This window comes from Psittacula echo (genome assembly GCF_963264785.1).
Source record: "Psittacula echo genome assembly, chromosome: 13".
Taxonomy (NCBI): domain Eukaryota; kingdom Metazoa; phylum Chordata; class Aves; order Psittaciformes; family Psittacidae; genus Psittacula; species Psittacula echo.
Window position 1 is genome coordinate 4,950,170 of NC_137749.1, and position 25,463 is coordinate 4,975,632.

At 37.5% G+C, this 25,463-nt stretch overlaps 1 protein-coding gene across 1 annotated transcript in view; it reads left to right on the plus strand.

Moving 5' to 3' along the window:
* GLT1D1 (glycosyltransferase 1 domain containing 1) overlaps positions 1-24,251 on the plus strand; it is a gene marked incomplete at its 5' end in the record, with an annotated part of 53,575 nt that extends 29,324 nt beyond the window's left edge. Inside the window, 6 exons of the mRNA XM_080628469.1 lie at positions 588-683; positions 1,753-1,802; positions 8,140-8,183; positions 9,674-9,794; positions 15,172-15,270; positions 22,619-24,251. Coding sequence (XP_080484595.1) covers positions 588-683; positions 1,753-1,802; positions 8,140-8,183; positions 9,674-9,794; positions 15,172-15,270; positions 22,619-22,765 — 557 coding nt within the window. The 3' untranslated portion in view covers positions 22,766-24,251. The remainder of the gene's footprint in view (positions 1-587; positions 684-1,752; positions 1,803-8,139; positions 8,184-9,673; positions 9,795-15,171; positions 15,271-22,618) is intronic.
* Between the last annotated feature and the right edge of the window lie 1,212 nt (positions 24,252-25,463).

Here is a 25,463-nt window from a genome sequence, read left to right on the forward strand (position 1 = left end):
AAAAATCATTTTTCATTTGTGTTTCTTAGCAATGAGGTTAGTATAAATGCTTTTCAATAATGTAACTTACAGTTAACTATTCTGTAGCAGTGCTGGCATATTAGGGATAGATACCTATGGGACATTTACCTGATCTTCTGTAATAAAAAGTGTTAGATTAAGAGGTCTAATCCCTGCAGCCATTGATTAACTAAACCTCTCAATATCGTTGAAATAGGTGGTGAGTTATTATATGGATGCAATTTTATGCTTCTTATGAAACACACGGGTTTGTATGGTTGCCTAGTCAGTCAAAGCTGGGTTCTGGTGTTCCAGCATAACAGCCATCTTTTTTTTTTTTGTCCAAATCCTGCGCATTGCCTCTGGAAGTGAACTTATGTGCCCTGTAAAATGATGCGCATGATTAAGTTCTGCACTAAGTTGATCTGAGGATTGATGCAACAGCAAGAAACAGAGGGAATAATAAGGAAGATTTTTCAGAATCTACCCTGTTACTGTTTTTACCGCTGTATGTGCTCATTCATGAAACAATTTGGAGTGTTCAGCTTTTTTATCTGCATTTGGACTATTAAAATTATTTGTTGCAGGTATTCCTACAGATACAGGCAGTTTACATGTTTTTCTCTTGATATGTGGACTTCGAAGAGTCAAAGACCCTCTGTATTTAGTAGATGTCTTTTCAGGTAGGTACTGGCTATTTGAATACCCTTGTTTTGTTACTGGATTCAGATGTGTTTCTTCTAATGTTTATAAGCTTGGCATAAGTTGTTTTATTCATTGCAGAAAACTTCGTAATATATTTGCATTTAAAAAAAGAAATGCTCTTGTAACCACTGATGTGTTCAACACATTTTTTCTGTAGTGCGTCTTTTCCAGCCTGCTGGGAATAATAAACCATCAAAATCAAAGCAATATTTGATTGTACTTGCTGGTAAAACGGGTTTGCTGTTACATATAATATTAATGGAAAACAAAAGATGAGTTCACCTCCTTCAAAATAACTTCTTTATCTTCCTGTCACATGGCTGTTACACTGATTTGCATGTGTGCTAATTAGTATCACTGAAGTTACAAGCAAATTTTACCACCCATTATTATGACTCCACACTGTAAATTAGGCTGAAGTTTTCTCATAGTCACATAGATGAATGTTTTGCCAGGTTCTGTTTATCTGTAAAAGGCTCAGGTATTCCAAGTTGGAAATTCAGCCTCTACTGTTCAGCTTACTTTTATAAGCCTTTATCACCTTGTGACACTTACTTAGTAACAAATTATGGTTTATTAAAGTAATTGAATTTGTTCTATTTTGGTATTGAAAAAGCAGCAGATTTCTCTTGTGCATATAACTGAGTATTTATTGTGATGGCTGGAGTTGCTTCTACATGTACCTTTACATAGAAGAAAATTCAAATAATTTTGTCTCAGCAGCCACAGCCACTGCATTATTTAGAGCATTGTTCTCTTGAGATGATTCAAATTTAATATCTGAGCTTAGTTAAATAACCCTTGAATCATAAGAGATTGCATGAAGTAGAAATGCTAAATGCTAACTTTCCGATATGCTAATCATTGGAATTCTGAGGAGTAATATGAGGGCTGAGTGAGAGCATGGCACCCATTCAGTCTTCTAAGGAGTAATATAATATTTGCTTAGTTCTTCTTTGTTCATGCAGCTGTTTGCATTGATTTCAGAGAAATAATTAAAAATTAATAATTTTGATTAATAAAAAAAATTTTCTTCTTCTGATTTAGATTGGCACAGAAAGGAACCCAGCATCCACCTGGGCATAATTGGACCTGCAGTAAGTTGTTGTAATTTTTATTTATTTGTATTTTATCCCTAAATACCTCTGTTTACTCACATCTGAGATACTGCAATAATTCTTCCAAACCGCAGTAATTCTTTCCAAACTGAACCTAAGGCAGAGGCCTTCTAACTGTTGCAGAGATACGCAAGTACAAACCTAGCACTTGTAAAGGCAGGCTATTCACAACAGGTCTAAACTATGGAAATGGAAGAAATTCCAGTGCTTGGACTTGCCAAGTTCAGAGTTCTGCTATCAGCTGATAGGCTCCCTCACTCAGCATCTGCATTGCAAGAGGGAAAGCAGCCAAGAGGATTTTTCTAAGAGGATATGCACTGAGGTAGCCCAGCTCCATTCAGGCAGGTTTTTATTAATGCAGACTGTTACCAGGAGCTCTAAAAGAGTTTACAGCAGGTGTAGATTTTGTTTACATACACTGATTGTATTTTTTGTTTGTTTAGAAGGCTTGGGCTAATTTTGTAAAAATCATTTGCAGCTGGATTACTACAGTCGCTGTCTAGCTCACACGTGTGACATGATAATGCCATTAGTCTATTATGGTCTCTTAGAACAAAATGTTTTGTGTTCCATTTGACTGCAGAAAGAACTTTTGAATATAAAAAGTATCAAAATATTTGGATTCTAATACTGTTGTGGGTTTATATACCTGTGGGATAGTACAAAATTGTTTAGTGTATCAGAAAGTACTAAAAATGTGAACTCTTTCAAATAAAATAGGCTTATTTCAATATGAATCATTTATAAATGAGCCTATCAAATATTTTGAAAGGCAACAGTTGTCATCTAGAAGATTTTTTTAGCAGGTATTGTTAATGAGGACTTTTAATACTCTGAAGGTGCTATCAGATGCTCATTATCCTTGTTCTTACATCTTTTGTTCATGTGGAGGATTGCATCTTTGTTCCTTTCCATTTAGATTTTGATGCCATTTCTGGTAGTCTCAATTTGTACACAGTTAACAGTTGTCAGCAGGTGCAAAATGATCTTAGGTTTCTGTCTGACACCAGAGAGCAAGAACAGAGCTTGGGCTGACAAAATTGGTGAAGTCTGTTTCACAATTAGAACCTGAGTGCATTAAGGCCTGGGATACAGGTACCTGAGAGGGAAGGTGGTGCTGACTAAAATAAATAAAATCAGAAACTGAGTTGTTCTTGTATATTCACATCTCAGATTAAGCTTAGAGTTGGTATCATTCCTTTAAATGAATTATATGTATTTTAGCAAAAGTGCTGGCTAATATTAATGTGAGACTTCATTTTTTCCCTGCAAGTCATAGAGATCTTGTTTAACAAATCTAGGTTTGCTTTTTGTGAAGCACTAGCTGCTAAAAGGGATTAAAATAATGACTATCACAGTCATTATTATGAATTGATCTGTAAATTGGTGAGAGAGAGGAGGAAAGATGCCTCAGAGCCACCAAAGTGCTTCTCCTAATTCTGTGCAAAATCATGTTCATTCCCACTGCTTCCCATAGCCTTGCATAGGGACCAGGTGGAGCTGCAGGGAGACTGTCCTGCTGTTTCTGCTTCTAGTATGTTGCCTATGCCAAGGGAGCATACTTTAAACTAAGAAAACTAATGGCAGGACTTCTCAAAAGAAATACACGTGTACTAAATATATAGCCATAGCAGAAGTCTTGAGAAGGCAGCCTGTAGCCTCAATTTAACCAGTGGAAAGGTATGAGTAGGCAGCAGTGTCATACCAAACAAACTCTAGCTGATGCTAAAAGGGTACTAAAAGCTTCACTGTTGCATCTGGGTAATGTGTTCTTGTCCCTCCAAGTCTCCTCTCTGATTCATCTTCACATGAGCCTGTAAACTTGTAGGCAGTCTGTTTTGTATGAAAATAAATAGAATCTGAATTGGCAAATAAGAACTATTTTTCTATTTTCTCATTCAGTTTCATTCTTTGTATATTTTGGGACACAGGTTTTTCTTCTTAAAAGTTGTTTTTTGCATTTTTATCTGCATTTTTTTTCCATGCTAAAACACAAGATGATGTGGAAGTGAACTGGTGTGGAAGGCAAATCTAGAGCAGGTGTAATGAAGCTGAGCTATAAATCAAAAGATGCACTTGCTGCCTCCAGTGAGGATTCTAAACATTTTAGTCGTCTTTTTACATTTGCTTCACTTCTTCATAAGCTAACATCTTTACAGTAAGCTACCAGAAATAACCCTGTAGCAGTGCATAGGCAGGATCAAGGAGTGAACCTCCTCAAAACAGTTTATAACATATTTCTGCAGTAGTACTAAAATATTGCTAAAGGACAAAAATAAATCTCAGCTCTATTGGTATTTATCTGTACTCTTCTTATTCATGTTGCTGCTCAAACTACAAAATCTTAGAAAATAACAGTACCATTATCTGTGAAGCAAGTCATGTTTATTGTAGATATGAAAAAACCCAAACATTAAGTTTATAATAATTAAGAATATAAAGAACGAAGGCACACACGCTATTTTGTGCTTTGCTTCCATAAGATTATAGCCTTTCAGTGCATTTACCGTGCACAGTTGTCACAAATGGTGCAATCTAAATCATGTTGCAGGATTGGTTCCTGTATAGTGTAAGATTTTTAGCATTTTTCTTCTCTTCCAGTTTTCTTTTTGTCCATTTCTATAATGAAATTCAAAACAGTGGCTGATTTTCAGCAGCTCCATATCCCAAGAATAGAATCTTATGAAACTTTAAAAAAGTTAAGGCCACAAAAATTACCGTCAGCATGCAACCTCTGGAAGGCCATTTTGTACTCACTTTGTAATTCTTAACCATTCTTGTGGACAGTACAGAATATTGCTATGTTTGTAATGCTACTGTATTCCATTGACAGCTATTTTTCCTCTGTCCAACTTCTTTTCATACCTACTGAGCAAGTTTTAGTGGAATAACTTGCCTCCACAGATGGTGAGACCTGTCCGATCATGTAGCCTGTCTCTTTATAATGGATTGCTGTTACCTACTCTGTTTTGTGGGCTAGTTCTAAAATGAGCCAGCTATTGACACAACTTACCTAAGCAACTAGAGGAAGTCGAACTTCCTAACTAGATAACCTGCTCCAGAATATCCTAGAGCACAATAACTGGGAAAACCAGTGAGGAGACAAAGAGACAATTTCAAATTCTTTAGCCTGCTGAGGACTACGAAATTCTGCCAGGTACATCCTGCCTTAAGTGTTACACTCACAGATGTTTTAAAAGGTAAGATGGCAACTCTTCTAACCCTTTGTTTGCTCGTTCTGCAAGAAAAACTTCCTGAAAATGACAGGTTCGTTAGAAATGGTGAAATGAGCCGTTCCAGTATCTTAAAGAGGTTATATATTTTTCTTTTAGACCCAAAGTTTTGTTAATTTAGATCCTAGTTCCCAAATTGTTTCAGCTGAATTAAAATTGGGGAAAAAATAAAAAAGCCAGAAGACATTGAATTTCCTTAGGCATTTGGCGTATGGAAAAGATGATGTAGAATGGTTGAGTTTAGTATGTTTGCAAGGATCTTATGTTTCTGGTGCAATCGCTGAAGCCAGATTGTGTAGCATCGCAGACAATACTTGTGTTTTCAGTTGTAGGCAAATCTTGGTCTTGCTGAGCCTATTCCAAGTAATCGATCAGATAAGAATTGTAATGTGGTGTCACCTGCTGCTGTGAATAAAGTGATTCCTCTCACAGTGATGCTGTCAAAACCTCACAATCCAGAGTAATTGAGCAAATTCTTCCTAGCTGTATTGAATATGGTTGCAGATACAGCTTTTCACTCTTTAGTACTCTGGATGATATTCTGACAGAACTTTAAATGTACTAATACCTATTTTTCCCTTCAAAGTCTAGAGTCATCCCAGCATTCTAATGAGTACGTTTCTGGACCATTGCTTCTGTCTGAGTTAATTCTTACATGGCAGCAATTTAATATAGCGTGTTTATAGACGATTTCCTAGCTTTTGATAATGGTAGGCTCTGTGCTTAACAGACACCTTCATCTTTGTGCAGGGTTTGATTTGTGACTTTCTGCACTATCAAACATGTCTCAGATATTTCTTTGCCTGTCAGCAGAGTAGAACTTCTCTAACAGTGTATCTGGTCCTGCTAGGTATGGTTTCTTGCCATGTGCCCACTCCCCTTTCCATGTATCAATTTACCTAATTTCTTCTGATATTCGTACAACACAGGTTGCTTTCCTCTGATCTTTGCTAAACTGATGAAATTTGCAGCTCCTTAAAGGCTCTTCCTCTGGATGGATGGTATTTTAACAAAAGTTGATAGGTAACTGATGATCATATTTGCCTGCTACGTGGACAGGTAATAACATAAAATGTGCCAACAAACACTCTACCTGTAGAAGAACTGGATCATGGAGGCGTTTTGAGTAGAAGTAATGTTCTTTTAGTTCCAGTACCTTTTTCTGAGACTATGCTAAGTTCCTAGGCATCCTGCCATAGTGTGTTGGCTTTGGAAGCATTCACATCTTTTAAGTGCATTTCCAATTTACCAAACAGCTTATGTTGCATCTAATTTCTGTTATATTGAGCCTGTGGTTAGATAACTGTGCCCCCTCAAGTTCCTAAATGTAACTCAGGGGATCACTTCTTTTAAGTCATTGGTACACCCATCCTGAAAGTAATACTTTATTTGAATTCTCATATTCAGGCCAAATTTCTTGGAATATTTACCAATAGAAGAATACAGCTTAAAGGACTGTTCTGTGTATGAGGCAGACGGCAGTTTCTTGGCTTCCACTGAAGTAGATGGGATAGAAATTAATATCTTGCAATATTAATATCACAGGCTGTAGTTTTCTTGTCTTTTTAAGGGTAGAAGAGCAAAAGACCATATACCACTGCTCATTATATCACTTGCAAGTATTCCATTGATTTTAATGGAAACAGAGTATAGGTTCTCATGAGAGGACCTCAGCATCACAATAGCACTTTGGAGAAAATGCTGAAAAGGTATTTGTACAGAAATACCAATTGTGAAGTTCAATGTGAAATATCCAAGGAACCTGTGACGTGACATACTAGCTTAGTGGATAGATCTATATAATGCCCTGTCATCAGTATCAGCAAAGAGTACTTGATTTTCTCCCCTGCTGTTACCAAAAGTGCTTTCCTAAGTAGTAATGCAGGCCTCTTATTTCTTGCATTCCTTAGTGCAAGAGTGATTGACTTGAATCGTTTAATTTATAAAGCCTTGTCTTCATGAAATAATTGATCTTCTGTTCAAAAAACACAATCATCATTATAAAAAAAATTCTGACTTTTTCCAAAGGTTTTCTAAAATGCTTTGTTAGTGTTCTTCATATTAGAATGTGAAAAAAACCCCAAAACAAAATGTAAGCATGCATTAAAAAACGCAAGCCATGTTGTTCCCAGTACTTAACAACTGCTGCATCCTGTGTAAGCTATCATAAATGAATTAATATAATCAGTCAGCCTTAAAAGCAAAAAAAAAAAATCTAGTTCTTTTCTTCATGTCTAGTTAAGGGTTTTCAACTTCTGTTTATTTCTTTTAATCATGTTAAATGATAATAGCAGCCATAGCTAAGCTTTGCAAATAAACCTGCTGGAGTTAATTGCTCAGCTTAGACAACATTTTAATAACTCTGACATACCGTCATGTTAGACTGTATTTTAGGGTTTTGTGTTTGTTAATTTTCAAACAAATGGCTCTGTCAGTGCATAACATCTATCTGCCTGTCTCAGTTTACATGTGGATTGCTTCCTGTATTAACTAAAGCCTGAAAAAATCCCTGTTCTTCCTCGCTTTGCTTACTCCATACATAAAATGACTTGCTTACTCCATACATAAAGTGACAAAGAATTGCTTGCACATCAGTGCATTGTTCCTTACTTAGACAGTAAGTTGTCAAATCGGTCATTTGAATCGTGTTAGCCTTAGCAGAGTCATCTGAAAACAGTCATTCATGTTAAATAGATCTAGCACTAATTGCAACCTGCAGCCAGAGAGATGTCATGGGAGAAGAAAGGGAACCTCCTCTTCTGACAGCAGCCCAAAGCTATGCTGCATTAGAGAAGTCATTTAAAGGTTTAGAGTGGAGTAGTCAATTCATGCTCTGCTATGCTGTGCACTCACCCCCCTAGCTGGGTATTCTGAGTGTCAATTACTCACAAGAGTGCTTGTCTGAAGAGTCAAATGTAACCACCAAGTTACGGATCTATGGTAGGATTTCAAAGCTCAGCATATTCATATCTTTAACTATTTTAGTAAAACGTGCTAAAATTTATTTTTCCTTTCTGGGTATTTCAAACATATGCTATAGTGCTAAAGTAGTGCCATATACCTTTGTGTGTATTCCTTCCTAGGTCGATCCCCTTTTTACCAGTGAAGTTAAAGAAAAGGTTAAAAGGTAAGAAGTTAATGCTAAGCCTTCTGTCTGCTCCAAATGAAGGCACTTGGCTGACTAGCACATGACAATCATGTGTTTAAATGCTCTTTCATAAATACAAATGAACATACATGCACAACTCTCTATGGCTAACAAAGGTGTTCTAATTACTTGGCATGTAATGTTCTCATACTAGATATTCCATACATTTTAAATTTTAGAATAACCAGTAGATCTCATGCTTTGTATTTAATCACATGTGGTTTAGTGTGATTTATATTTGTTATGCTTTTGAGTCTTTTCCTTTCTTTCATCCTGGCTTCTGCAAGATTCTGCATGCTTGCTCTTGGTGGGTGAATGAGTAGCTGGACAAGATAACCCTGTACAGCTTATTCTGTCCCTAGTTTATATGCTTCCTGATTGAAGGATATAAATGTTAGAGAAATTAGATCTTTGTGTGTGTCTGCAGAACTCAGAATTGCCAGAGTTGAACAGAACAACCATGTAATATCTGATTCTATCTGATAATAAAATCTGCGTAAGATTTGTGGTTTTCAATTGAAATTTTCCATTGAAGCAAATATAATGATTTTTGTTTTCTATCAGGTTATTCATGGGAAACATGACTCCTGCAATCATGCATTTGTACTCCAGTTGATACAGTTATCTATAGAAGCTGGATGTTAATACACAATCAGAAAAGCAATGTTTAACAAAGTCTGCTTGACAGGGAGTTAGCCTTAATGTCAATGCACTTGTGTTTCCATCTGGCTTAGTGATCTCATGTTGAGGTTAATGAGGCAGGAGCAGGCTCGTCAAGTGGAGGAGATGCTGGCTTTTCAGACATGATCACCAGTCTTAAAGATCTCATTCACTCTATCTGAGACTACACCCGTAGTTACCATCTTTTTTTAACACTTCACCCTTGATTCAATTGGCCTTGATTAATCAGAGGAACATGAAACAGTACAAATGTAACCAGTCAGAATAGAAAAGTGCTTATAATGAAAGTGGAAGCAGAAGAGATCTTTCAGAACCACATTCCATCCCCCAAAACCAGCAGCTGAAAAGTCAGCATCTCCTGCAGTTGACCATTCTGATTGTGCTCCATTTCTTAAGTATTTAAACTGTGTGTAAGTATTTAAGTCTCTGCATGCATCCTCCCTATATTGCACAAATTCTTTAAGGGAAAATCACACCCCTATCCACTGAACTCAGCTGCTTCATTTAAGTACTTAAAGTGGTTAACAGAACAAGGTGTAATTGATCAACACTAAAACTCAAGAACAACAGGTGATGAAGTGACTGGTAGCAGTGTATACTGTAGTGAATTTATAACCACATTTATCAATACAAAACTAACCAGAACATGGTGAAGTGGCAAGTGAATCTTAACACCAGAACCAAGCCTGAATTGCTTTGACCACCTTCCATCACTGCCATAAGTTGTAGGAAAAATTGTTAGAGCAGGTTCTTAGCAGGAGTCCTATTTGTGTGCATTTTATTTCTAGGGCACCTGGCGTACATTTATTACAGGAGATGCCCCAAGATGATCTTCATGCTGCTATGAAAAGGTGCTTTGCTGTGGTGAACAGCTCCATTTCAGAGGGGATGTCTGCTGCAATTCTGGAGGTAATTGCATCTTGGCGGTAAGGTTTTTCCATGAGGTTGCAGTGAATCTGAAATTGCCTTTTATCACTGGAAATGTGTGTCAACATTTTATGTCCATGTTTCAAAGCTAGGGAACACAAAGCTAAAATATTTATTTCTGCAAGTGTTAGTAATTAAGGTTTTCTTCTCTTGAACTGACAGGTTTTTTTGCTTTATTTATTTTTTAAATGACAATGTAATTTTATTAATCCTGTTAAATTAACAAGACAGACCTGAGATAGAAGAACCATTCTGATCTACTGGGGTTGTCATTCATTATTCTTGATTCCACATATACTTCCTTATAATGGTGCTAGAATAGACTTTCATTTATTCTTACATCCTTTCAAAAAAGCAATCTAAGATAAGATCTGTGTTTGGTTATTTAATTCTGAAATGATTAATGAATGAATGACACACTCAATTTTTTTGCCATCAGTATTGAAAATTAATAACAGGTATATTTCATACCTGTCAAAGTAGGGTGCTGCTTAGTATCAAATGCTTCCTAGGAAAAAAATACATGTACTGAAAATGGAAGTTATTTGGGCAGACACCTTTTACTATTCCATTTTTTTTGGTGACTGCTGAATGTTGGTTTGTGATGATCTCAGAAGACCACAGAAACTACTACGTGATTTGTATTAATGACTCTCCTATTTCTAATAAGTAATCACATACTGTATTTCAAGCATGCTTTTCTTCCACATGTCTGAAAGTCCTCATAAGTAAGACCGAAGTGAGCACTGTAATAATTAACTATTAATTGGGAATTTATCATGGAAGTTGTGTAATGGGGATAAAACCAGCTGGTATGCTTTCAGAAGCATAAGCATGCTACTTCAGGTGCACACGGGTTACAAGCAAATGAGTTACCAATTGCAGGTGCAAACTGAAATCTTGCATTATAGTAAGGGGAGTTCAGCAGACATGACATAGGTGTTGTGAGACAATATCTCCAGTCCCAAGCAAAGTCAGGTCTTCAGTTACTACTTGAGAGACTACCTAAAGCTTGCGTTTTTTAGTACCTCAGACTTGTCTGATTTCTTCTGAAGTTACAAGGGGTTTGGTATTGTATGTCTGTTTACTAGACAGTTGTACAGTGGGATTTGATGACATGCTTATAAAATATCCTACTGTAAAAATCCCTCTCTCAAAGGAAGTGTCAGTCTAGTAAAGTCAAGCCCCTGCTTCAGATGGCCAGCACTAGGAAGAGCCATCTGTTAAGTTCTTGTTAAATTAATAAGGCAGAAAACTGTATATAAAAATCTTCTGATCCTAGGCTGGAAATAACATCTTGCTTGAATTTGGAAATACTACTTTCATTCTCTTGAAAGTTCAAAATTTAACAAGGTCATCAATCTGTAAACAACAGTATTTTAGTATGAGATAAATATATAATAGATAAAAGAGATAAATATATAATCATATCTATTTCGACCTGCCTTAAGGTATGAAATCACTAGAAGCCATAACTAATTACTTTGTCATCTAGTACTGATATCTCGGAGATTTTGCCGTAACTGATCTATTTTCTGTTTGGCATTTGAAGAAAAGAAAACAAGCATTATAGCAAGTATTTAAAATACATCTCTTCATCAGAAAGCTCAGGAGTTCTGCATGTTCCTGGGCATGTGATGGTGAAAAAGGCACTACTACTGGAAAAGCTTGTATGTTCTCTATATAGTTGGTAAGAACAAGATTTAGATTCCAGCACCATTTCATTGGAGTACTTTTCCTGTGCTCTAAAGACTATTCCAACTGTTATAAAAATTATTAGATTGTTAGGCTTTTACAAAGGAAAAAAAAAAAGGCAATTAAAAAAAATAATCATAGAAAAGGAAGATGGCCAGACTTTATTCTGCTGTAGGGCAAAATCCAGTCTTAGACCTCATGTGAAGTTCAGGCCTAGTAGTTTGGAATATAAGTGTAGCACACTATAAAAATAAAAAGAAATAGAAATGAAGGGATTTTATAGAGCAGTAAAATTGAAGAGGGGCCAACAAAAAGATGCGTAGGCTAGGAGGAAGGGAATGAGGGACAGTCCAGACAAAGTAGTAAATAAAACCTGTATTTACTCTATAAGCTTTATACTGCTGTTTAGAAATGCTTATTGGATAAACATGCTTCCAAAGCTGAAATTTACATCCTGCGTCCTTCTGAAACAGCATTAAAACACATTTGCAGTCAGAATAATGTAACAAAACAGATGGCCAATGGACTAAATTGTTATTTTATGCTATTATTTGTGGAACCTAGGTCAGTAAATTATACATATTTTCAACAATGTAAATTATTCTTTTTATTGCTTAAAAATAGAATAAGTATCTAAATTAAATTCTAAGCCACTTCATGCAGTAATTATTTACAGCCCAATCCATTTGTTTAAAGCTAGCTGGTATAAAGGCCCCTCATCTCATGTATTTGGCCATCTGTTCTGTCTTTCAGTACCTATAATTCATTGGTACCTATGTGTTTTGGGACCTGAAAGCTTCCTTATGAAGCAGTTACCGCCTTCCAACTCTATGAGACAGAACAAATGTCTTTCCCTTTAGAGTTCAGAAATTACAGACAATTAAATATAAACTTAGCGATCAACTTCAATGAATCATCAACTATTCAGCATTCAGAAATAGAAGTGAATGAACATATCTTGAATACATCTTTTTTAAGTGTGTGCTACAGTCCAATCTAAACTTCACTACAGCAATACTGTGCCAGCCTATGCAACCACGCTGTTAGATACAGTCCAACACAGAACTGCCTCAGGCCATTCACACCCATACTTGATGTTCACTATCTATGTGCACAGTGTCCACTATCCACTGACATGCTGACTCCAAACTCTCCTCTGTCTTGCAGGTAACTGTTCTTGGGGATAGTAGCACTTTCAGCCATCAGCTCTCATGTGGTTGTGTTGTGGGTTTTGTGTTTTCTTCCTTCTTTCCTTGTTCCTGGTGCTCTTTCCCTTGAATGGACAATTGCTTGTTTGGAAAGTAGTCAGACCTGAAATACTCTTACAGTTTTGTAAAAGGAGAGATCCAGAGAGGTGAGGAGAAGGCCTTAGGCAGGTGACAGTGACCACTGCCACTGTCAAGCTCTTAATTTTCAGTTCAGACGTTCAAAAAAATGTCTACATTCCCAGTTCATTGAACGTGTACGAATGAGGTCAAGAGCCAGCACACTGAACACAAGGGCATTTAAGCTTGTCAACAGAAAGGTCTGAAAAAAAGGTGACTCAGACATTCTGTTTTGGAAGATGTTGATGCTTCTGAGGTAACCCCGTGTTAGGGCTGTGGTTGGGTAATGAGAGCCAAAAGCCATGTCCTTGGTCTGCAGACTGAAAATCTGCCAGGCAGAGTGGGGCACCGATCTCTCTCATTTCCTGGGTGAACTTCAAAGTTCTGTGAACTTTACCGATAAGTACATACTGTCATCATATTGTTTTTGTAAATCTACCTTTGGAAAACAGATTTGTTTAATAGTGAAGTCAGAGCAAATGACAAAATAATTGCATTTCCTCTCACATAAAGACTTTTGGTTTTTAGTTTTAAAAACCCTGCATCTCAACAGCTCTAGACACTTAAATTCAGAAATCTGGTCTGTAGTTTTTATATTTCTCATTTATTTAATCTGGGTTGTGTTCACTTAATTAATCTATTTGTCTGAATTGCCTCCAGCTGACCCAGTAGTTTCTGATACAAAGAGTAGGTTATTTCATGAAGTGTTGTTATTTTTAGTGCTAACTAGTGCAAAGCAGATGTTTGTTCCAGAAGGACTATAGGATTTCTATGTCCAGAGTATATTCATCTGCAGTGGTGATTCAAACAGTGTTTCTCTTAGATATTTTAAGCTATTAAGACATGTTGCTAAGTCTCAGAAGTCCCTCACTGTTCTAAACATAAATGGTTCTATACTTTATCAGCCAGGGTCTTTTTGTCTTCAGTTTTGTCTGAGCTATAAAATCCCATGCTTTTCTCCTTGGAGCTTTGTTTTCTTACTATGTAGATTGAAGCAAAATTGCTAGCCATCCAGGAGTGTAATGACAGTAATTAAAAATGCATTCACTTCGAAGTGACAGGGAATTGGTATGAAACAGACTGAAGATTTGGGGGAGTGAATTTGTTTCTTGTTTGACACTGTGATAATTGTACAATACGAGTTTTTGCGGTTTTACAGTCAGTGCATCTCAAGACTTCCAAATTCATCAATAGTAATTAAAGTTTCAGATCAGGATATGCATGAGTAACAGAGCTGAATGGCCAGGGTTTGCACACGAGTTACTTCAAAATCTAAGCTGTATATTTTAAAGTTGCTAGGCATTAGGGTGCTTGGAAGTGATTTATTAGCTGTGCTACCTCTCTGCTCCTGATTATGCAGGCAACCTGAAATGCTATCATGTTAAGATCCCACACTTCTTTTCCTTTTTTTTATGCATATGCATAAATGCACACATACATATGCGTACAAATAAATGAATAAACACATCAAGCAACCACCCTGTAATTTCTGTGGAATCAAATCCTGCTTCTTCAGATGTATTCCTTGGTCTGTGAGGAGTCCTGTAGCAACAGCTTTGTAGATAATATGTTTTGAAAGAGTAATGTGTTCTGAAAGCATAACCTTTTCTCTCCTCTCCTTGGCATAGTTCAGTCAGAAGCTGCATCACTGCATACTTCCATGCAGTCCCTGAATGCTCAAAGTCCAAGACAGGCTATAGTCACAGATGCTGTCAAAAGAAAAACTCTTTCCACAGTCCTATATGACCCCTAGGAATCAGAACTGAGGAGAAGGAGCCAGGCGATTTCCACGGTCACCTTCACTGTCGTTGAGCTGCCCACCTCTGTCCAGTTCTGCACATGTTACAGAAAACCTGTGGAAAAAAAAAGTGGTTTAATGGAACAAGGGAGCAGATACTTTGTTGGGGAGAAGTGGCTTTTTGTGCTATGAACTAATCTTCTCATCTATGCATAATAACGGTAGGAGTTACAGTGACAACCTTTCATCTGAACTTTCATTTTATCCTCTTCAAGCCTGTAACATGTCAGGAGCTTTGAATGGGAAACAAACTGCATACTTTCAGATGGAAAAGCATAAACCATGAAGCAGCTATTCATTGACTTTCTGGATTGATAATATGTTCAAAGTTACAGTACTAACAAAAGGATAAACAAAATATTTCAGAGAAGTTCCATATAGGAGATCACCTTAGACATGGTAGCTTTCAACTAAAAATCGGGAGAGATGGGAAAGAAAGAAATTTGTTGTTTCTGCCTTTCATTTTAAAGTTATCATCATTTACATCTCAGAATCCCTGAATCCTAATAAACTGTTCTTTCCTCTTTCTGTGTTCCTCTAGGCAATGGATTTAAATATTCCAGTGCTGGCAAGGAACATTCCTGGGAATGCAGCAATAATAAAACATAAGGAAACAGGACTGCTATTTTCAAATCCTCAGGTAAGAAAACAACAAATCCTTAGACCTTTCCCTTCCAAAGCTTAGGTTCATTTTCCATGTTTGTGTTTGGAAACTTGGCTTTTCCTCTCAGCAGTTTTTTCTCTGATTCTCCTAAAATCCTGTGTTAGACTGCCTTTCTTTGCATTCACTTTGCAATTCACTAAACTTTGACTAGGTGTCAGCCTTGCTGAATGTGTGCCTCGCCTGTGCTGCTATACAGTGTGCCATCTGAGTTGGGGCACTTCAGGTTTGAAGGTTCCATAAGCCTTCCAACCCTGGAAGAGATGTTATATTGTGTCACAGTTCCATTTAAGTAGTAACTGAAATACAAACTCGTATTTGACAAGCAGTTACTAACCAAAAGAGAACTAAGAGCCTGAAGTTTTAGATAATACATTATCTCTAATTTCTAGCAGTAAGTGTTAATATAAAGGACTATTAGGTTCAAGATATTGCTTGGTCAGAAAATAATTAATGATTAAAATCAAGTAAAGGGTTAGAATGGAGTTTCTGTGAAGATAAGTGAGAGTGGGGAGAGGGAACACTACCCATATTTAAATGCTGGAAATTTTCATTTTCCTGCATTATGGCTTTGCTGTTACACATGCATTTTTATCCAACTCAAGACTAAAAAAGCCCTTACTAGAATAGTCCATTTGTAAAGTAGAAAATGTATCATATTTATTTACTTTATGGAGTGTGTGTGCGGTTAATGCCTCCTGTTAAGTTGTGCTTCAGGAAGGTGAATTCTCTCAGTTAATTTTGAGGGCTTTTTAATAGAAAAATTCTATTGTTTGCTTGGGTTTTTTGGTTTGTTTTTATGGGATAGTCAATGTTTCCAATAGCTTCTAGGAAGAAAAAATTTGTTAACATCTGAAATTTTTTCCTCTTCTTGCAATATCCTTTGGAAATGGGATACTTCCAGGCTAGTGGAGGCTGAGATATAAAGCTATTTATAAAAGCCTTTGTATTCCCTGCAAAAGCCCATTGACTTCCATATGCTTCTTCAAAACTTGACGGATATATGATCATGTTGAACACACAGACTGATAGCTTCCTCGATACGTATTCTCATATGTTCTGTTGGTTCCCTCAATATGCTGGTTACATTTGGCTTGTAATTCAAATATATTATTCATACCATACCCAATTAGCTTCATCATACATCCTTGTAAGAAGCCTCTTTTGCAATCTCCAAGTGTCCTACATTCCAAGTGTTTCTTTGGAATCCACGATCAATTAAAAATACGCTATATATTTCCTTACTTGGAGGAAAGTGCAAATTTAAATACAGAAGTAGACCCAGTGACATCAGTGGCTCTGCACAAATGGCTAAGGACTTCCTTTTATATCAGAACTAGAGTCACAGGCTGTAAATATGTCTAGAATACTGTAAGCTTAGTTTATATAAGCCCCTTCTGTCTGAGTTCCCTTCTCTGCAACATGCTATAGCAAAGATCAGAAACTCCCCTATTCTGCTTTTTGATCCCCCTTTTGGTGTTATTCTATCTCAGAAGTCCACAGAATCTTTTTTACATGAAGGTGGTGACTTGCCTTACCATATTCATACTCATAGGTAATATTTGTATTGGAATCACTAATGTTTGTGCAGATAGATAACCTATCTTGGAAAGTAATATTCTTCTTTTCTGTAAAACATCAATTGTATCTCATTTAGTAAAAGTCCTTTTATCCTGTCACTGGTGTCAAATACAGTATAAACTATCAAAGTTTGCAAATGGGTCAGGAAAGTACTTGTTTACAACGGTAATACTCTTAACTCCGCTGCAGAGTTGTTGAAAACTTACTTTCTTCTTGCAGCGATGAGCTCAGAATGCCAATCATCATCACTCATGGTTTTAAAGTAACCATTTACTCTTGTTCCTTATCTCCCCAAACCATATCAAATACAATTTTTAAATGACTGGACATAGTCTATCATGGGTTGAGAGTTATATTAGATCAAAGAAATGTGATTAAGTTAAAACACAGTTTCAAAGTAGGTTTCATATTTTCACTGTTGTAAGAAGGAACAGTTTGCCCATGGCACTTTGGATACTGCCTTAGAAGATTCAGTTGACAACAGGGAGCAGAAAACATATATCCTGGTAAGAAGTTTTGTGGGGTTTGTTACTCTGATTATTTTGACCTCTTAAGTATCTGGTAAAGTATTTTGTGCTGTAACCTCAATCGCATCAGGTTAGTTAGGGGAAAAAGTCTTTAATCATATAGGGAGATTACTGCTGTGTTCAGGTGTTTGTGAAAGTCTCTCTGACTTGAGGAATCTGGACCACCAAGGATTAGAAAATGTCAAAGAAATTTTCATTGCTAAGTAAGTTTAGTGGATCCTGTCTGGTTGTATCATACCTCAAGAGTAGAAAGCACTCCTTATTTTCAAGTCATTACTGATCTGGGGAGGGAAAGCTTTACAATAAAGTTAGCTTAGATATGAGCAATTGTGTATGGTCTGTGGACTGTCTTATCTGTCTTATCTTTTGAAAGCTAAGAGGGATACAAAATTACCATTATACAATGAGAATTGTTTTAAATTGTGAATGCTGATGGTTTTCTTCTTTTGTTCTTGCTGAAAGTGAGCATTTGCGGCTTACAGAGATGTAGGAAATTCTGTGCATGACTGTTGTTATCATTATCCATTTGCATTTATGCTGAGGCTACTTGACTGGAAATAGAGAAAGCCTTGCCAGTCACTGAAGACAATACTTGCATAGAAACAGTTAATGGAGAAGTGAAAGCTATGAAACGTTTTGTCCTTGATACTAACTCATGACTTTTAAATCATGGTTTGATCCTGCCATTACTTGAATTTGCAAGTTTATGGAATATTTGACACTGAGTTAATAGGACCTGAAATAAAAAAATAAGTAAGAGATAAGAATAGGGCAATAAATAATGCAAAACCACGCTAAAAGGAAGACAGAGTTATTCAGCATTCTAAGTTTCAAAATTACATGTTCAGCATCTGTAAAAGCTCACAGAAGGAGCTAAATAAACAGAAGGAGGTAAATAAATTTCAAAGCCAATAAGAGAGGTGAAGCACCAACCAAGTTTGAGAGAGAGTGGGTCCTGGAAAGACTTGTGTTAACTGAGACAACTTTTGAAGTGGTAAGAGGGAAACACAGCTCAGCTGAGCACGGGCACCAATACATTGAACGTACATTACTCTCCTCTGCCAAACATGGGTCAGTGCCATTGCCACCAGGGCTTCAAGCCGGAATATTGCCCAAGTTTTTAGAGCTTTTAACCTTCACACTGAATAGACTAATTTGCAGTTTCTGGCAGTGCCAGCAATCGCTGTTTATACTCCCCTAGAAATACTGGCCCATTGCCCTGTGAAGTACACAGATGGGCCAGCTAACTTCTGAGCTGTGCCTGCCACTGGGTAGATCTGTCGCTATTCTGAATTTACATCTGGCGTTTGCCTTCCCTCGGGTGATTCTCTGTTGTTTAAGAATCATGTTCCTTTATCTGCTGAAGCTGATATGAAATGGTTTAATTGCACAGTTACTTTCATTACATAAATAATATATTAACCATGCATCTTATTTTCATGATGTGTGAGCTGCAGTTCCGATGTAGTTCTCATGGTAGTTGAAGGAATAGTCATTCTTTTTACTCAGTGCACTCACTTTCTAGCTTTATTTCCCAGATACCTGTATATCTGCATCTCTGCAAAATATTATACAGAATTTCTTTTAGGTACTATGTAGAGAAGCTGACATTTTCTTTAAAGATGGTAGGTCAGTTTAGCAGGAAAAAAAATGTATTAGGGATGCTGTTGTTGAAAAATGCTTGTGTTTGAAGTGAAGTACTAGACATAGAAAGGGCACATGTAGTAACTGTTCTGGAGGTACACAAGATGACCTTCTCTCCTGTTTGTTCCGCGTTGTGGCTAACTACTGAGGTTCAGCTTTTACAGTGTTTTTCTGTCACATGTGAAGTAATAATACTGATTTCTGTATGTGAATAAAAGGCTTACTACAAATATGGATGTCCCTCAATAGTAAATTAGCATGCGTATCACCTCTTTCATTCTGGTTGCTGAAGTGCATACCCTTATGTTTGGTAATTGGAAAGTCAGTGATGAATTTTTCCCCTCTTTCAGCAGGAGTGAAGGTTACTTCACATCTACAATAAAATATGAGAACACACAAAGTTTTGTGCATTATCACTTGCACAAATTCAGCAGAGCAGCTGACAGAGACGTGTTACCCACTGTAAATAGTTTGTGTATCATAAGCTTCTAGAAAAGAAAAATTGAATGTTCAATTTTCTGAAAAAGCCCTGAGTTCTGAATGTCTGCATTCTGCACATAGGACCTTCAGACTTACCACAAAACTGCAACTGAAATGCAAGTCAGTTGTAGTTAAGGGAGACACCTGAAAAATGAAGTTACTGCTTTCTAAAGCTGAACATCCAAAACAAGCTAAGCCAGCTGTTCAAACGGTACGAGGCAAAACCCAGATAAGTCAAAGTGAATCTTCCCACTGGCTTCCAGTCAGATTGCAAGTGACTTGTAGGTGGTCACATAAGTAGAGATAAAGCTAAGAAGTCCTTATTCTCTGCTTCCTGGTATTTTTCCTTTTGGTTTTTCTCCCTTCTGCAGTTTCTCAACTTTATGCTTTGGACTCAGTTTGGCATTTTCCTGAAATTATCTCCAGCACTAAATATTGTAACTGTGAATAAGGATCTAATTTCTTCTATCATTTACATGTTTCCAAGTTTTTGTCCTCTATATCCACATTTTAAAAGAATGCTAATAGGAGTACCTGTCAAGAAATGTTACATTGCTGCTTCTGTTCTTAGGTAATTTACATAGATTATTTTTAAACATTACTTTAAATAAAATCCTCCACAGGAACATAAAATTAAAGTTGGAATGTAGTTCAGTGTGAACAGTATTTATTACTGTGATTATATAGGCAATTGGATGAAGCCAGCATAAGTCATGTCTTTCCCACCTTGCCTGCTCTGTATTCTTGGCAGATATGGAGGAAGGAAAAGAGGAGAAAAATGTGGCTCTAAAGCTGGAGTCAGTGGCTGTATCTGCACTGTCTGAGAGAAGCAGCCTCAGGGTACTTACTGGACCAGCCTTACTTAGTATTTTTAGGGTAAGAATCACAGGAAACTGGATAACTCCCTCTTTGGGCCATGTGAGCTCCAAGGGAGAAACTGAATATAGAATCATAGAAGAGTTAGGGTTGGAAAGGACCTTAAGATCATCTAGTTCCAACCCCCCTGCCATGGGCAGGGACACCTCACACTAAACCATGGCACCCAAGGCCTCATCCAACCTGGCCTTGAACACCACCAAGGATGGAGCACTCACAACCTCCCTGGGCAACCCATTCCAGTGCCTCACCACCCTCTCAGTAAAGAATTTCTTCCTTAGATCCAATCTAAACTTCCCCTGTTTAAGTTTGAACCCATTACCCCTTGTCCTGTCACTACAGTCCCTGATGAATAGTCCCTCCCCAGCATCCTTGTAGGCCCCCTTCAGATACTGGAAGGCTGCTATGAGGTCTCCATGCAGCCTTCTCTTCTCCAGGCTGAACAGCCCCAACTTTCTCAGCCTGTCTTCATACGGGAGGTGCTCCAGTCCCCTGATCATCCTCGTGGCCCTCCTCTGTACTTGTTCCAACAGTTCCATGTCCTTCTTATGTTGAGGACACCAGAACTGCACACAATACTCCAAGTGAGGTCTCATGAGAGCAAAGCAGAGGGGCAGGATCACCTCCTTCGACCTGCTGGTCACACTCCTCTTGATGCAGCCCAGGATGCGGTTGGCTTTCTGGGCTGCGAGCGCACACTGAAGCCGGCTCATGCTCATTTTCTCATCGACCAACACCCCCTGATTAAATGAGCACATACCTGAACACCAAGGTAATTGTGGATGGAAAGCGGGCTGGATGTGAAGCATGTGGTCCTCCTGGCTAGTCCAAAGGCTGACTTGTCAGTGCTGTGTGGACACAGCAAAAACTGCAAGCAGTACTGTAAAATAAGGGGTTGTTAAGACACATGTATGAAAATCTTTCTAATACCTAGTTACAAACCTTTCTGACTATTCAAATTTGATGGCAGTGATGCATATATTGATAGTTTGTCTTGTCAGTGAGAGCCAAAGCAATGATTATAACATGTTTAATGTGATTTAACATACCAGCGTTTCCCAGGGGTCACTTTATAGCTATGTATTATGCATAGCCATCACTTGCATTACAACAGTGAAATTGATTCTGTGGTAACCAAAGATTTCTATCCGTGTATGTGTTTATATACACTGTGTACTTAGGTTTTTGAGTATAGCTTAGTAGTTAACCTAGTGTTGATATGTAACTCTGGTCTTGTTTGTGATAATGCCTTTCACAGCCAATAGACTGTGTAAATAACATACCTCTTTCTCCCGTCCTTTTTGTCCCCCGCATCCCTGTGCACTGATCTTCACTACCAATTGTGTAGTAATGCATTATCTTAATTTTCCATTGACACAATAACTGTCCGCTTTTCTGAGCTGAACCAAGACACAATTCTGCAAAGATCTGAGCACATTTATAATCAAGCTAAAGTATTGGAAGTTGTCTCTTGATAGAAAATTAGACCAACTGCTCAGAACAGATTAGTTCAGACATCAGATCTTCTTTCACATGTTTGAAGTTCACAGCTGCTCTTCCTAGAACTAAATTAATTAGAGTAGCAGAGGAGCAGGCAAAGGAAGAGCTGTAATATGTTAGGTCTAGTATTTTGGCCAGTACAGTTAAAGGAAATTAATATATTTTATTGCAGAGCTTGTTTTGCTAACTGTGTCTGTAAGTGCCCAGATGCATCTGCTCCAGAAGAGCCTGTTGCTGCCTGCCTGTGCTTATATTCATACTGTAATTATGTTTATGTTGGTTTTTAGTCTTACCATAAAACTAGCTAAAGATGTCACAGTAGCAGTGAGATACAAGTTCAGCTGAGCTGAGATCAAACGCCTGTTGCCAGTTGTCCTCTGTGCAGGAGACCAGATGAATTATTTAATTTATAATCAGCCTGGTTTTCTAACACTTGGGCAGGCAAACAATTTTTGAGTCATTAAATTTGTTGCTCTCATTTGTCTTAATGCTCTTGGGATTGTCTGTGATTTTAAATGTCTTAGTTGGTGGGCTGTGTAAAATGATATACAGAATAATTATTTATTGATCACTGTTTATAAATAAACTATGATACTTGACCTTGAAAAATTCATTTGAACAGCTTCATGTATTGGCTCACAGTTGAAGAGCTTTACTGAAATCACAGCCGATATGGGTACAAGCTAGTCCAGTATCAGAACTTTCTTTATCTTTTTTAGGAGTTTGTTGTGCTGTCCAGGAGTTTGATGAATGACCCCATTATGGAAAAAGAAATTGTAACAAAAGCCAAAGACTACATGAAGAAACATCATTCGTGGGAAAGTGAAAGAAAAGCCTATGAGAACCTTGTCCTAAGACTCCAGTGAATTGCAAGACCACAATTGATACCCACCGGTCTATGTAAAGCACTGTAATGGAGGATGTACAATTAGATTTGGGTTTCTCTTGTTTTCTTTTTTGAAGAGATAATAAGACATGCATTAATACTCTGTTCAAACATACCAACATCACAAGATTTGTCTGCTATTCAAACTCAGAATTTATCTAATTCAGCACACTGTCTCTAGTTTACCAGTTCATCACAGACCAGTATCATTTTGTAAGATCACATAGGAGAAGTATACTCTTTGAGCACAGTTTTTATTGTCGTAAGGCCTCAAAGGGAAGATTTCTTGTATACAGTGGAGCACACCACCACATAGAGCCTACATGACTGTTCTAATCATACTGCATCCTAACCAAACTGCAGCGTCAGTTTTCTTTCCAGTTATACCAATCCGAATGTATTTAGGCACATCTGACATGCACATATATGTTCAGAAAGCCAAGATTAGTTATATAAGCAGAGTATAAAATTATTAGGATGAAAACTTTCTTAAGACTGAAAGATCAACATTTCTATTGACTGAATAATGATCTGCAGTCATATAATGACTGCATAATTGCCAAAAAGCAAACAAGAGTGTTGCTGCTTGAGAAGAGTGAGTATAGGGCATGTTTTGTACTGCCCTCTGGGTACCTGAACTGCTCTCAGGTTAGCTGATGTGACCAAACTATCCTGTGCCTGCCTTTTCTCTTGGGACCAGAACAGGAAGGCTGGCACAGCACCTGCAGCTTTACATGGCTTCAGATTCCAGAACTGCACAGCACTGCCTACAGCAGCAAGACGTGCTCGCATACAGAGATGCTTTGTTATATGAACTACCTCTTAGTTTGCCAGTTTTGTTGGTGCCTCTGTGATTTATTCATTTACTAAAAGATTTATGAGAATGTGAAAAGGGAATCGGTGAGGGGGGTATTTTCAATTTACTATGTATTTTGGTACTGTTTGTTCTCATCTGTGGCTTTCAGGATATATTGCAATATACTGTAGCAGGCTATTTTAAAGTGAGACTTACCTGGGTTTGAAGTCCATACTAATCATTCCTTCCAGCTTGGTGCTTCTGGACAGATCTTTGCATCTCTAATTGGTCAAAGGATTTACATTTACAGAAAACAAACAGAAAAGGTCGTATTTTTAACTACTTGTTATTAGGAAACTATTTGCTTTGTATAGGCTTGATCCTGCCCCCAATGAAAACCAGTGAGATGTTTCCTACTGATGTAATGGCTGTTTTATCAGACTCTTCTTTGTAATAATGAAGTCCGCTGTGTATTTTAAGCTTTTCTCTTTATTTTCGATGTTTTTCAACTGTTGGGACAGTAAAAAAAAAAAAAAAAAAAAAAAAGGCAATTTGAATGTCATATATTGACTTCTCCAAAATCTCCCCCACCTTTTATTGTAATGGACTTATGCTCAGCATTGTCTTCAATAACACAGTCCCTCAAGGGCAAATCTGGCCTGGCTTCAAATCCAAGCATTGCTACACTCCCTTTTGAGCACAATTTTCCTGAATATTTCTGGCGTATCCTTTGGCATGCTGGGATGTAAGAACCTGTGCGCTAGTTCTCAGGTTAAAAGCCACCAGCCAACATCTACCATTGAACAATTGCTAAGCCTGCAGCTGAATCAGCCTGTTGGGTTTTCCCTGCTGTCTCAGAAGGAGCTGTGTTTCTTCGGACATCTCCATTACCAGTGACTATTGAGGCCTCTTGTGGGATGGCAGTGTCTCAGTTGGCCACTATATACTGAAGGAGGAACCCCAATGATACGGATTTTCAGCATGATGTATGTGGTATGGAACTGTAACAGGCAATAAAAAAACCCAAAATCCTATTTAGAGCCAACTGAGCTGACCGCAGGGAGTCCTGTTCCTCTCAAAACATCTCCTCTCAGAAGATCGCTGCCACTGTATCTCTGATACTGGTTTTGATCCTTAGCCTCCTTCCACCCAGAAGACAATCAAGTATTGGCTGTCTTCTGAAAACTACAAATTGTTAAAAAAAACCCAAACCAAATACATAATGTGTTACAGAAGTCTAAGCATTGAGCTAATGGTAAATTATCAGTCATAGTAATGATTAGAAAGCTTTTTCTAAAGCATGATACATTTATAACCAACCTTCAAGCAATTCAATACATTGATCTGGAATTTGTGCTATTTCCAGCAAAACAAAACATGTTCAAGTGAGAAATTCTGCTACACCCTCAGAATGTAATTAACATATGATTTTTCAGGCTGTATTTAATCTATAAATACAAAATCTGCATCTGGGAAACAGCATGCTCATTTGCATGTGATAACCATCACAGAAGCACAAACAACCCTTCTGCCATATATGCATTTAGGGAAAAAAAAATAGAAAACAACCAAAATAGTGGTGAGCTCAGCCCTCAGGACTGTTTCATAGTCATCAAATGAGGCAGCGTTCATCAATCAAGGGCATTCAGCTTTGATATCATTTATCACTGGGCTTGTGTTCTGCAACGTGAAGCCTGTCTATTAAGGCTAAGAGGTTGGGGCAACAACTGCTAGGGAATTTCATTGCAATAAATTGCTATTGAATTTATGTTTTAGATTTCATCCACTCTTATGTTCCAGGTCCATAAATATTCAATGAGATTTGCAAGTCCTTGTAAAATAAGTATTAGACCCATGCAAGCAATTTTAGGTATATCTTTCA